General features: G+C 46.5%; 1 protein-coding gene across 1 annotated transcript in view; it reads left to right on the top strand.

The window, feature by feature from the left end:
* SLC9C2 (solute carrier family 9 member C2 (putative)) overlaps positions 1–12,162 on the top strand; it is a 61,904-nt gene extending 49,742 nt beyond the window's left edge. Inside the window, exons 24-28 of the mRNA XM_074322251.1 lie at positions 878–1,009; positions 4,354–4,539; positions 6,043–6,127; positions 9,133–9,188; positions 10,836–12,162. Coding sequence (XP_074178352.1) covers positions 878–1,009; positions 4,354–4,539; positions 6,043–6,127; positions 9,133–9,188; positions 10,836–10,871 — 495 coding nt within the window. The 3' untranslated portion in view covers positions 10,872–12,162. The remainder of the gene's footprint in view (positions 1–877; positions 1,010–4,353; positions 4,540–6,042; positions 6,128–9,132; positions 9,189–10,835) is intronic.
* Positions 12,163–14,498: the final 2,336 nt, after the last annotated feature.

Here is a 14,498-nt window from a genome sequence, read left to right as displayed (position 1 = left end):
CAGCAAGATAGTTTTAACCTTAAAAGAGAGAATATCTAACTTTTGATGCTGTGAAGATTAGGAAAATACCTATGGACAGTGCCTGGCATGTATAGGCGCCCTGTAAATGGTCACCATTACAAGAGCAGTGTTTTTAAAGAATACTTGTTTTTAAACTCCCTTTCTTCTACTTTTCATTTGCTAAGTAAGAAGTTATCGGTTCAACGAGTAAGTGGCATGGTATTCCACCAGCTGTGGGGGATCCCAATAGAAATAAGCCACTGTTCCTGCTTACAAAGAATTCTCCAGCCTTTGGGACTTTTAGATGCAAGAGAGCAGGGACCAGTCGTAGTCGTGTGTGGAACAGAGGGGATGTCGCTTTATCAGTTTCATAGCATTTCGTTTCTGGAAGAGGACAGAAGGCATATGAATTCAGTCGCGAGGCTTGAGTTTAATTCACTGAAGTTCATTTAGTTTGAATTCTAAAAATGCAGTCTTCATTCAGGCAAGCAGTTTGCCTCTGGGAACAAATACTGTACATGAGCCCCACTTTACCTACTGTGTCAGTGAAAAGAGATAACTTTATGTGGCTTAGTTCCTACGTCCTGGGTTCATGAGCCGTATGCTGTATCATAGCTATTGACTGGTATGGATTTTCCTGGCCTCTTCGTAAGTCTATCGCTTTAATTGCACTGAAAATTGTATTATCTTACACATAGCGGACTACTTCTCCAACAATACAATGCTTTAAATGGCACAGTATCATAATTATATTAGACTTTATAGTCAGTTTTTCTAAGAGGTTTGATGAAAATTAAATCTACAGGCATCTTGTTTTCTGACAGCCTTGTAATTTAGTTCTGAATCAAGCTTGCTGCATGATACCTTGTGATTTCAGGCCTGCTTTATCTCCCTGGAGGATTTATATGAAGGCTTTGATGTCTTCTGGCCATCCCTGGAATATAAAATATGGCTAAAGCTTGCTCTCAGAACTGCCTACCAGTATTTCGAATCAGCTCTCGTTGATGAGGTAAGTTACATGATTCAACTATTAGTGAACTTTTATTTACTGTATTTTTTACAAAATGCACTTCATATTTTTGTGACAAAGATAGAAAGGAAAATTGTGCCCAATCTTCTAAAATGAGATTCTAGAATTTTACCACGTTCTTATCCTGACTTCCTACAGTTTGTCAATCCTCTTACTACAGCCAATTTTCCCAGACTACATGCAGTCATCTCTTAAAAATAAATAAAGGAGATTCAGAAACTATTAAATAGGTAGATCCCCAAGAACCAAGCATAGCATTGATTACAACGAGTTAATGAACACTCAGCTGGTGTTTATTGTATTCTACTCTGTCTACCCACATTGATATAAATCTCCTGCTTTTTCAAAATCTTTACTGAGTTAACTGAGTCTCTTCTATGAACTTTCTCTCCAGAAAGCAGTGATTCAAGTCCGTTCTTAGACTGTACAGTTTTCAATCCCATATTTGTATCCGATTTAATAATTATTTGAGCCCTTACTATGAGTCAGGAACTGGGGAAGTGACAGACCTGAGGTTCAACGATATTCACTGAATTAAGAAAATGGGTATAAATGTTGGATTTCAAAATTAGCATGTCTCAAGAGAATGAGAAGACAAGCCACAGACCGGGAGAGAATATTTGCAGGAGATACATCTGAGAAAGGACTGTTATCTAAAATTCACTAAGAAGTCTTAACACTCAAGAAGAAAACAAACAACCCAATTGAAAAATGGGCCTAAGATCTATCTTAACACATACCTCACTATAGAAGACATGCAAGTGGCAAATAAACATATGAAAAGATGCTCCACATATGTCATCAGGGAATTGCAAATTAAAATAACAGTGAGACACCACTGCACACCTATTATTATTAGAAAGGCCGAAAGTGAGACACTGACAACACCAAGTTCTGACAAGGCTATGGAGCCACAGGAACTCTCACTCATCGCTGGTGGGAATGCAGAATGAGACAGCCACTTTGGACAGCTTAGAGGTTTTTTACAAAACTAAACATAGTCTTGCCATTCAATCCAGCAGTCGTGCTCCTTGATATTTACCCAGAGGAGCTGAAAACTTATGTCCACACAAAATCTTGCACACGGCTGTTTATAGCAGCTTTCTTTGTAATTGCCCAAACTTGGAAGTAACTCAAATGCTCTTCAATAGGTGAATGGATAAATCAACTGTGGTCCATCCAGGCAATGTTATTCAGCACTAAAGAGAAATGAGCTAGCAAGCCATGGAAAGACATGGTGGATCCTTAAATGCATATCACAGAATGAAAGAAGCCAATCTGAAAAGGCTACTTACTGTATGATTCCAACTCTAGGACATTCTGGAAAAGGCAAAACTATGGTGACAGTAAAAAGATCAGTGGTCGCTAAGAGGTGGAGTGAGAAGGAATAAACAGGTGGAACACAGGATTTTTAGGACAGCGAAAATACTCAGTATGACACTACAGTGGTGGATACATGTCACGTACATTTGCCCAAACCCAAGAGTGAGCCCTGAGGTAAACTATGGACGTTGGGTGATTATGGTGTGTCCATGCAGGTTCATTGATTGTAACCAATGTGCCCTCTGGTGGGGATGCTGCTAATGAGGACACCGTGTATGTGTGGGGACAGGAAGTAGAGGGGACATCTCTGAACTTTCCTTCCCATTTTGCTGTGAAGCTAACATTGCTTTCAAAAACATTGGATCTTAAAAAAAATCAAAAAACTTAGCATGTCATACTAAGGCAGTCATGTTTCTTTTACTATGTGGCAATTATAATTTTCAGAAAAATTCTAGCAGAAAGATGAAGAGGATTAGATTCTTCCCTTTCCTTTTGGCCTTGCCTGTTCGTGAGAAGCAGGACAAGTTCAGGGTCGAGGATGAAACTTCAGAGAGACTGAGGACCAGCGGGTGGCAACTGCTACTGTGTAGAGTGAGGCTCGATGCAATAATGAGGCGAATGTCCTTGCGTTTTCTTAAATTCACAAACAACACATATTCATTATGTAAATTAGAAAATACAGATACAAAACAGAAGAAAACAGTAATAACTTTCAACCCCCATTTTACTCTCCAGAGAATCTCTATTGAACACTGGTTTATTTCCTTCTAGTCCTTTTTCATTCAAGAACTAGCCAGTTAAGACATTTGAGATACCCCCCCCCACACACACACACTAATAAAATTATGCTGCACCCCCTCCTCCAAGCCATTGAACTCACAACTTACATGCGTTGAAAAACCGAAATAGCTTCTTTTTAGATTTTTCTGGTTGCAAAATTCTAGATGTTTGTTAACTTTCTTGTGTCTCTGGTGCCTCAGCTGTGCTGGTGCCCTCGGCAATTAAGTATTAGATTTGCTTGTCAAGGACCAATGTCCACGACCTGGGTCATGTGGCCGTGCACTTCCTGTGGGGGGAGATGTTCAGAAGGCGCTGAGGGCCCCTGTCAGGGCATTTTCCAGAAGATCCCTACACTGGATGGACTCTAAGCTCCTAGATTAGTTTGCTGGGGCTGCTGTAACAAAGTACTACAAACCGAGGGGCTTAAACAACAGAAATCCATTGTCTCAGGTCTCGAGGCTAGAAATCTGAAATTAATGTGTTGGCGGGGTTGGTTCCTCCAGAGGGCTGTGGGGGAGAATGGGGTCCAGCCCCCCGCCCTTGGCCTGTAGATGACTGTCTTCATCTTCCCACAGAGTGCTCCCGTATGCATGTCTGTGTCTCAATTTCCCTTTTTCATAAGGACACCAGTCATGTTGGATGAGGTGCCCACCCTACTCCAGTGTGACCTCATCTGAAACAATTGTATTTTCACAACCCTATTTTCAAGGAAGGTCACATTCCGAGGGACTGGGGGTCAGAACTTTAGCATAGGAATTGTGGGGGGACACCATTCAGCCCGTAACTGTTCCCTTCCAGCTCTAAAGCCAGCATGATTCTAAGCCTCGAGGAAGTATGCCCCCGACTCAGGACCCCGCTGATGTTTTTGTTTGGCTCTTTGCTTTGTTTGTTCTCTTGTCTGTTGGGACAGTTGCTTACTGCTAGGTAAAAGCTATGCATCGTTGCGCCTGCGATGACTGATGTAGCACTCACGTCAGCTGACAGCCCAGGCTGGGCAGCCACATCCAGGGCCACCAAACACAGACAGCGTAACTGAGTGCAGAGCCTCGTCAGAGGCCATTTCGAACTCTCCATAAATTCTGTGTGTCGTTTTCGGGGCCCATTTATTTGCCATTTGACACCCTCAAAGAACTCTGCTAAATCAGTGAATTTGCTTTCCTCTTAATGCCATATGTCATTTTCTATGAATTAGAGGGGGAAAAAATGTAATTTTATTGCAGGACTTAAAGTTTCAGAAGTGTGTAGCGCTCAATCTGGCCTACGTGGCGACTTTGTCAAGCTACAATGAAATGACTATCGATAACACAACCATGAAATTCGTTATTGTTGTGTACGGCAGTGTAATTGATACGAGGACAGAGGTGCCATATCTCGCACCTTGCATCTTACCTAAAACCTGTGAGCAGGTAAGGAGGATCATTTCTAAAGTCATTTGCGATTCATGGTGCCCCCAAAGTGACTGACCACCCAACTGACCACCTCAAAGAGAAACAACCCGGAAAGACCCTGCATTTCTCACCCACCCTTAACAAAACCATCCATATGTACCCAGGGCTTCTGTGTACTGTTGTGCAGTTGTGGCCTGCACAAGGTATGACCGAGGGGCAGGTGGGGTCTGGAATCGGCCTGCTTCCTGCTTGCCAAGGGGTGGGGCTGTGCCTCCCCAGAGGAAGAATGGGGTGCGATTTTCCTAGTTCATACCAAGGTGATGACACCGTATGTTGTGTGGCGCTGAAGTGTACAAGTATGCACTGAATAATAAGAGTGGGGGCCACGTCACTTTCTTGCCACATTAGGGGCTCTGGGTACAACTTGAGAGGGGGCCTTGGGCCTCATCATTCCGTGTAAGGAAGGAGGAAGTGTGAACCCCTAGGAGGTAATGGGGGATGGGAAGAGCAGAGGCAAAGTCCCTAGGAGGGCAAGGTCCCTAGGAGGTCACCTGTCATTGGACCACAGGGGATGGGAGGGTGGAACCCAGGAGTGGGGGAGACCAAGAGGCCGTGAGAAGAGCTGACATCTCCTTAATCTAGTAGTAAGTTTCTCCTCTTTGGGAGAGGGAAAGCTCATTCATTTAATGAAAATGCCCGTCCTGGAGAAGTTGGCAAACCTCCTAAAAAGTGCATTTCCCCCTTTTTTGACATTCTAATTTTGTACTGCTCAACAATTCAGAGGCTGTGGAAATTTAAATGTTTTTGTTTGTTAATAGAAAATGAAAATCTCTTTAGCTTTGAAAGATGGGGTGGGGGGAGGCCGGGGATGACAGGAACAGCACCCACAGTTTAGTTTGTTGAGACACCAGGGTTTGGAGTCCGGTATATTTGGATTTAAAGCCTGACCCCTGGGCCCGTGAGGTGTGTGCTTGCAGGCAAGCTGCCTTCTGCCCCTCAGACTCCTCATTAGTATGATGAGGGTAATAGTAGCTGTCACCACATAAGGTTATTGTGAGGATTAAATGAGATGATGTGACGTATTTAGAAATGATAGTTACAGTTGCTTCTTGTATGCTACTTGCATTCTAGGAGGGCAGATTTTGTGGGTGAAAACTCTTGAGAAGACTGTCGTGTCACGTGGGAAGGCTGGGCCCTGAATCCCAGGATGTCAGTATAGGAGTAAAAGTAATTCAGAGGGGATCCCGTTTCTAAACTGGGAATTTCTAGTCCACTTATACAAGTCAGGTGTAGAAAATATTCCTTTCCGGTGTCTATAGATATGCAAAGGAGATAATGTGCTGGTCCAAGACTTTTTGAAGCAACGTTGGAAAGGATTTGAAATGGGAAAGATAGAGCTTAGGTTGGAGGCCCATTTCTAGGTTTGGGCTTATTTCTTATATTCCTTTGGAAAGGTTAGAAAGCAGCCAGCTAAGAGATCAAAGAAGGCTCTTTTGACTACTTTGGATTTTTCTCCTGTAGGTTCAGGGAACTTCAGATTTAAGCAAGCTGCTGGTTGTCCAAGCTTCTGAGCCTGCCAAAAATAACAACCACCCCAGCGTCATAGGTAAGTGGGTAGCCCTGTAGTGGTAGGAAAACCACTGAGAAGGAATTCTGATACGTGTAAAATTCATTTAACTGTAAAATGATTTGAGGGTATTGTGTGGGTTTCTCATCAGTCCCCGTTGTTGGGCCCACCCTGACAACTACGTTGCTTCTGGGAGGTCAGAGACGTCCAGACCCTGAAATCCGGTGGCTCCTTCCTCTTATGTCCCTCCCTCACACCTTGCACTGATGGTGGCAGGGGGAGGGTGGTAGGTGGGTGGGTAGCTTCTATGCTGTACTCTGTCCCTGCCTGGGTAGGCTGGAGCCACATAGCACTGCTGGGGGCAGAGCGGAAATGGGGAGGGGACAGACCCACACAGGTGCCCCAGCTTGAAAACGATCATCCTCGATTTGCTTCTCTAATTAGCACCGTCCCCAGTGTTTACAATTTGTGTGACCTGCTAGCTTAGACATTATGCAATTCTTAATGCATTATTAATTTGGGGGCAGGGGAAGGTAGTGTACATGATTTCAAATTGTGTGCATCAAGTGACATTTTATTAGTAGTTTATAGCTCATTTCTCATCTGCATAATTCATATAAAATTTGACCACAAGCACTGGTTGGTGAGTGAGCCAAACAAGACTTCTGTCCTCATGGGGAGAAGAGACAGACATTCAATACCTGATTCCACTTCTCCCCGAGAAGCGAGTTCAAACTCAGACATTCATATGGCTCACTTTTCATGCCTTGTTCTGGGGTTACATGCAGTACCTCATTTTGGGGAGCTCCCTCTGCTCCTGGGGTCTCCTGTCCAAGCTGGCTAACACTGAGATGACCTTTCCTCCAGCGTTTGGTCTCTTCAGGTCTGTCACTCTGTTGCTTCCCCTGCACTCGTGGGATGCAGGAGTATATGGCAAGCTTCGGCGCGCCCTGAGGGCTGCCGACTCAGAGATCTTAAGGGAAATAAGGCACAGGTCTCAATTGTAGGCCTCTCTCCTTCCTCGACTGATTCCAGAGAGACCGAGGGAAACATGGCACTCTGTGTTCCCCAGTGAGTTTGGGACAGAAGTCCCAAGAGGTAAGCCCATGGTCTGGATCCAGCCGGCACACTGAATTTGGCCCACATATAGGTTTTCTTTTAAAATTTTTAAATTAGTTGCCAAGTATAAATATCCAGAAAGTTCACATTAAAAAAAAAAATCCAGATTTTGAGCTGTTCTTGAAAAAAATCAGAAAGTCGGCCAACCCTCGGTCCTCCTTCCTGTATGTGGCAATAATCAGACAGAGCTGAGTGTCAGCGGGCGACTCCAGGGGAAGCAGATGCTCTCCCATTTTCCATGCTGTTCCCTTGAACCGGTGACCTTGGTGTTATTAGCACTGCGCTCTAACCAACTGAGCTGACCAGACGCCCCTGTCCAGCCTACTATTTAATCATGTGTGTGGGGACAGAGCCAGCACCTTTCCACGTGAGGCCGAGAGCCTGGAAACTGCTCTCCTGGCTCAGTCCCCACACTCCACCCCTACAGGCTCTCGCCTCACAATCTACGCGACAAGCGTCTTCTGTGAGGGGCCCTGTGTGAGGAGCCTGGAGGTGAATGCAATATCCTGGACACAGCCAGGCTCTCTGGGCACAGCCTGGGTTTCTCAGGGCACCACCAGTCCTTCTGGGCACAGCCAGACTTCCTGGGCACAGCCAGTCTCTCTGGGCACAGCCAGGGTTTCTCAGGGCACCACCAGACCTTCTGGGCACAGCCAGACTTCCTGGGCACAGCCAGGGTTTCTCAGGGCACCACCAGACCTTCTGGGCACAGCCAGTCTCCCTGGGCACAGCCAGGGCTCTCAGGGCACTGCCACTCTCTCTGGGCTCAGCCCGACTTCCTGGACTCAGCCACAGCCTGGACACAGCCAGGGTTCTCAGGGCACTGTGGGCTCAGACTTGCTGGAACTGGAGAGTCTCTACAGCCTGGAAGCAAACAGTCGTCAGAGCTGGACCTGGAAGGGGAAGACCTGTCCCACCAGCACAGGCTGGACACAGCAAGGTCTGTGGCTGGGGGTGCTGCTGAGGCCCTCTCCTCCAGGTTGGGGAGGACTTGGAGCCCTCGCCCTGCGGAGAGGACACACATTGTGTGCTAATGCACAGCCCTGGAGAATGACTATGGACTATGGAGAACTGCCTTCCATCCCTAATTTAATGGACCGTTTGACTACTGGAGGGTCTGGCTGGCTGTGTCCAGGACCAGTCTGGCTCAGAGAGTTCCAGGAAGTCTGGCCCTCTGTGCCCAGACTGGTGGTGCCCTGAGAACCCGGGCTGTGCCCAGAGAGCCTGGGGGGGTGAGCCTCTTCGGGCAGAGCCAGGAGAGCAGTTTCCAGGCTCTCGGCCTCACATAGACAGGTGCTGGCTCAGGTAGTAAATGGCCATCAACTGTGATTGGCTGACCATCAACTGTGGCTAGTTGGCCGTCAGCTGTAACCAGTGAGCCATTGGCCACTAATATAACTTCTATGGCTACGCTAGCAGGAAAAACGGGGGCTAGCAAGAAGATGGTGGCTGAGCCTGTAAGCGGCGCAGTGAGGGTTGAGAATTGTGTGGCTCCTGTTTCCTGTGTCTCCAATCCAGCTGCCAGTGAGAATATAGTGGTGTGACTCCCCTACCTATGGCTCTGTGGGTGTTCCTTTTTGGCCTCACCATGTCCTGCGTTCTTGTGAGGGAAGTGGGAGCAGAGACCCCCAAGGCCGCCCTGCATGACAAATGGCGCAGCCTGGAGGGTCTCCTGCAGGACAATGTGTGTGACCTGCCTGTTCTCATTTGAGTTTCGCAGCCCTTGTCTTGGACTTCTGGGAGCCTCTTAACAAACCTCCCTGAGGGAAGAAAGTAAAGAGCCCACTTGGAAGGGAAAGGAAGGCAAAGGGGAAACCTACAGGGAGAAAGCAAATTGCTGTTTCAAAAGATTTTTCTGCTACTTTTACTCTTACGCTCCTAACTTAGTTTCTTTCTGGTTGATGCATGTACTTGAATTGGCTCAGCCATAACTGATCCTCAGATGACCGACAGAGAATATAACCGGAAGAGCAAACTTGAGGTAATTAACTCGACCCCTTGATTACATTCTTCTTACTGTGAATACTAAACTACACAGCTGAAATAAATTATGAAGTCAAATAGCAAACTGTAGGTGGGGAAACAAATTCATTAATTTGGAAAAATTGGGGTAAAGCTCACCTGAATTCCTTAAGAATTAAAATTATAGACTATTTTTGAAAGGTGTCATTTTTTTGCCCCATTTTCCCCCTTTCTGGTTCCCACCTGCTTACCCCCTTCCCCTGATGTTTAGTTCAAAAGTAGGGATCTCTGGGATTAGGGATGGGAAGGGTCACACATCATGCATCCCAGATGGACATTAGGGTCTAAACACTGATGCTTCTCCGAACTTTGGCGTGTGCCTGCTCCACGGACGTGCGGGTGCTCTGCTGGGGGCATGTGGGGCCACGGGCCGGTCCTGGGCGTCTCCCCAGGGTGCCAATTTGACTTGAACATCTTTTCAAGGGAGAAGTTACCTCATTTAACTGTTATTTAAAAGGTTTCATATTAAAACAAACGTTATGGACTCGGTTGACACATTTTCAATGAATTTTTAAGCTAAAACAAGAGGCCTCAAAATAGTTCCTTATGGAGTCACTTAGGTTTTGCCCCGACACCTCTTCCTACTTTCCTCAGTAATCAGGGCTAATTTAGAAAAGCCTGAGGCACGCTGGGAATCATGCCTGGAGTTGGGGAGGGAGAGGGCTAGTCACATGGGGCCAGGAGGAAGTAGAGGCACGCGTGGTGGGGAGGAAGGTAAGCCTGCAAGACTCCTTACTCAAGGGGGTCTCTGTTAGGGCCCCTCACAGCTCATTTGGTCCTGCGCCCACTGCTGAGTGGACAAAATGGCAGCTCTGACAGGGTCATAGGGTGCTGGGCAAATGCAGAAGTGGGCCAGGTACCAGGAATGGTGCCAAGAATGGGCTGCAGGGGCCTCCAGCCACTCCCCCAGCTGCCAAGTCACCCCGAATAAACATGCCCTCTAAACACATGGTCTGTGTCAGTGCAGCTTGCAGCCCTCCACATCCCCAAGCAGAGAGCCACCCTGAGGCCACCACCGTTTATGATAGTCATGCTGGTTTGCAGTGTGTTTGTTGGGGATAGGGAAGTGGCTGACCAAACTTATGGTTAACATTCCCTTTAAACAAAGCCACTTAGTTCTTTTTAGGCAGCTTTCCTAGAGACATCCTCTCCTGTTTCTTGTAGAAACCCTATTTCATAAACAGAAAACCTAACTGGGAGTCAAAGTAATTGGGTTTCGTTCCTCATTTGTCACTGTTATTTTTCAGGCCCCGTTGTTTAATAAAAATTTTTCATCCCGTTTTGTAAAAAAGTTTCCAGTTACCCTGCAGTCAGTCACAAAATTAACTGGATTTCAACTCTCCTAACATTTCTCTTTTCCTTAAGAGAGAAACTACTTTAATTGAATTAATGTAGTATCTCTTTACAAGATGCCCTTTAATGGTGTAGACATGCACACGTATTTACTTGTAATGTATCACTCAAAGTTCTTAATATGTAAGATCTTTTGGAGGAAATGTTCCTGATAATCAAATGGAAAATTTTCCTACGTTTTTCTGGTTGTACTTAGTTTTTTTTTTCTGAAACGCTCATAGTCTAATGTTTTACTTTTGACTTTCTTTTATAGCTGGAAACCGGATTCCATTCTAGAAAGGGACACTGATGGCACTAATATGATACATTAAATCAGGTTCAAGACCCAGCCGATACCACGGTTCAAGTGCTGAAGGGTTATCTGGCAAGGAGTTTACTTAGAATTTGCTGGGACAATTTGCTGCTGCATTTACTTTATAAGCAATTGATGGGGTGCTGCAAAAGGTCTAATTTTAAGTAGTTGCAGTATACTTGAGATGGTCAAAAAAATTCTTCAGGATAGGATATCCCAAAACTCATGGCCTACGAAATGAAACCCTACATCTAGCTGAAAGCAACTTATAACAGAGTACAAGTTAGTCACAGCATTCTACGGTACTGTCTGAAGCCTCGGATCGATAATTCTGATTTGTGATATTGCTATAAGAAGTGCCTCCCCAACATTTTCCAGAGTGAAGTTATTCCCTACTTTCCCCAATTTAGTAAATGTTGAAAAGTGGAACTGTGTTCCCATAGTCTTAGTTACTGAAAGCTAAGTTGAGGAGAAATTAACAATTTTGCATTGCATAGTACTGTTTGATACCACTTTTCCTTTTATTTTTGAGTGAAATAAAGTCAAATTTTATGGTCTGTTTATTTAGAATCCATTGTTCAACAAGACTTTGAAAGAATACAAGGTTCGCTAAGGAAAACCGTAATAGAAGTAAGAATAGATGGAAACACAAGAGAAAAAGTCAAGCCTAACTATTTATTAAGAACCTTCTGGATACCTAGCACAGTAGGGCAGTATTTCTCAGCGTGGCCTGGGCACACTTGTGTGTCTGCAAGTATTGGGTGTGGCCAACGTTACAGAAACCCGGCCCCCATGGCATGATCACATAGGACTTCATTTATCTGATGTAACCAGGTGTCCGGAAATAGGACTGGTGCAACAGGCTGAGGAAGTGATCACAGACCCAGACTCCTTGTAGCCTCTTCCTCCTTGGCTGGTAACTTTGATTCGGAGGACAACTCCAGGCCTGCTGCCCTTTGCTTTTCAGTAGGGTAAGGACCTTTCCCTTTACCAGGCTTTGCCTTTTAGTCAGGCTGCGACCCCACCCTCAGCCAGCGTTGTCACAGCTATCATCTTAAGATGCCTTTGGCCCACCTTGCCAGCCTTGATCCATTCTGTTTCATAAAGCAGGGCATGGATATTGGGTGCAGTGTCTGCTGGCATCACCTGGGTTGTTGCAGATGAGGAGCTCAGTGGCCACCTGCAGTCAGTCTCTGGAAGTGGGCCCCGGGCTCTGCCTTTGGATTTGTTCCTCATGTGATTTAATGCATATCGAAGCTTGAGATCACTTGTAGAGAATAAAGAAGCAGAGAACAGATGTCTGCCCTACACTTCGGTGGGACATTACCTTACCTTATATTTTTGAAACAGCTGGAAGGCAATACTTCACTCCATGCTGCTGCATGTTTGTTAGATGCTGCTTGTTTGTTAGGATGCCTTTGGCCTCAGGTGCCAGAAAACCCAATTCAGAAAGGCACTAAGGAAATTGACCACTCACATCCCCAGTTTTTTTATTATTTCTCAGTTTAGTTACGTAGAACACAGCTTCCTGAGCGAGGAGCCACACGCATGACTGTGACCACACACACACACACACACACCCCGGCTGCCGGCCAGCGGGGCCACCGGCCACTCAGGGTAGCACACAGCTGCCCATGGCAGGTCACTGCAGCCCAGCTCCGGGGAGAGCGTTGTACACAACCTTAACTGTAGAGGGGAGGGCGCAGCTCACTGGCCTTCTGTGGAATCGAACCACGGCCTCCGGCATTAGGAGCGCATTAGGAGCACGGTGCGCCAACCACCACGGTGCGCCAACCACCTGAGCCACCGGGCCACCCGGAAACCTGCTTGTTTTATGTAGTATAAGTCCGGAGGTAAGGTGGTTTGTGGTCTGGAGACTCAGTGAAGATGATGATCAGGTGTTTTCTTTCTCTCCACTCTGGTGTTGAGCTTTGCAATCTCGTCCTGTGGCTGGTTCCCTGTTACCAGCAGCAACCAGTGCTTCATGTTTTCTTGTTCATATTCAGTAGAAGACAAAACAAATGGCTTCCAATTGCTTTAAAGAGTAAGAAAGAATTCTTCTAGAAACGCCAGTGATCCCTTATTTGGGTCTCCTTCCCAAGAACTGAATCACATGCCCATTTCACTGAAAAGGTCGTAATGACCTTTTCACCAGTTAATGCACCATAAGCTGGAATCAGTTTTATTTCCTCAACTTGAATTGCCCCTAAGGGGTGGGGTCAAATGGAGTAAATCACTAATGCCAGCTCGCTACATCCAAACTGGCATCATTTAAACACAGCCATTCAGCTGCTTACCCGTTCACTGAGCTTCTCCTCAATGCACATTTCTGTCCTTAGGGTGGAGGCTGGAGGTGATATCAGGTGTGGGGCAAGACTTTATCGCTTTGGAACCAGAGTTTATCGCTTTGCTAAACTTGGAACACCATTCTAGCCAAAGCATTTGATGATTTTTTGATAAGTCACATGGACTGCCTCTCAAATTCCTTATGCTTCTTCCATAGCCACCATGGTCATATATTAATTCACTTTCGGTCACTAAATCTTTGGATACATAATGCAATTTATTCTGTTCTCCCTATGAAAATTGAGAGCAACAGTTCTTGATGGGGGAACTCTACTCTCCACGCCCAAGTGTATTAAAACTGTACTGTGGGGACAGAGTCAGGAGTGCAGTTTCCAGGCTCTCGGCCTCACGTGGAAAGGTGCTGGCTCAGATAGTAAATGGCCATTGACTGTGATTGGATGGCCATCAGCTGTGGCTAGTTGGCCGTCAGCTGTAACCAGTGAGCCGTTGGCCGCTAATATATCTGCTGTGGCTATGCTAGCAGGAAAATGGGGGCTAGCAAGAAGATGGTGGCTGAGCTAGCAAGAGCGGATTGCAGCTAGCAAGTGGGGCTGGTTGGTTGGTACAAAAGCAGACGGCAGGTTGTGGATCGTGTGGCTCCTGCTTCCTGTGTCTCCAATGCAGCCGCCAGCGAGACTATAGTGGTATGACTCCCCTATCTGTGGCTCCGTGGGTGTTCCTTTTTGGCCTCGCCATGTCCTGCATTCTCATGTGGGGAGCGGGACTAGAGACCTGCCTGACACCCTGCATGACACATGGCACAGCGAGCAGGGTACAGTGCTGGCCAAAGCCCTCTGAAGGGCGATGGAGCAGTTTGTGCGTATGAACACTCAGTCTCAGGAAGACCAGGAGGAGCAGCTGCCGGAGAGCTGGAGCCCTGTGGAGGGGTGGGAAGATGTGGACGGTTCCCCAACCAGCAGAGGCTGGAGAAAGCAAAGGACATTGCGGCCCTGTGGGCTGGGAAGTGCTTGCTCAGGCAGCCCGGATGCAGGACTTATAGTCCCAGGAGGAAACGCTTGCTGAGTCCTCCGTGGAAGATGAGGGTGAGGTCAAGGTCATCCTTCACCCCCAGCACAGCCCTGGCGAATGACTATGGACTATGGGGAATTGCCTTCCATCCCTGATTTGATCGACTGCTTGACTGTTTGCTTGGGAACTTACCACCATGTAGTGGAACCGGTGGAGGTTTGCTTTTGTGTCTCGACCAGCCGCTGTTGAGAATATGTAAGCACCTTGACTGTGAGCCGCTGTCGTTCCAGCACGGTACCCTGAGAGGCC

Source organism: Rhinolophus sinicus, linkage group LG17, assembly GCF_036562045.2.
Source record: "Rhinolophus sinicus isolate RSC01 linkage group LG17, ASM3656204v1, whole genome shotgun sequence".
Taxonomy (NCBI): domain Eukaryota; kingdom Metazoa; phylum Chordata; class Mammalia; order Chiroptera; family Rhinolophidae; genus Rhinolophus; species Rhinolophus sinicus.
The sequence above is the reverse complement of the archived record's forward strand: the minus strand, read 5'-3'. Positions and strand labels throughout refer to the sequence as shown.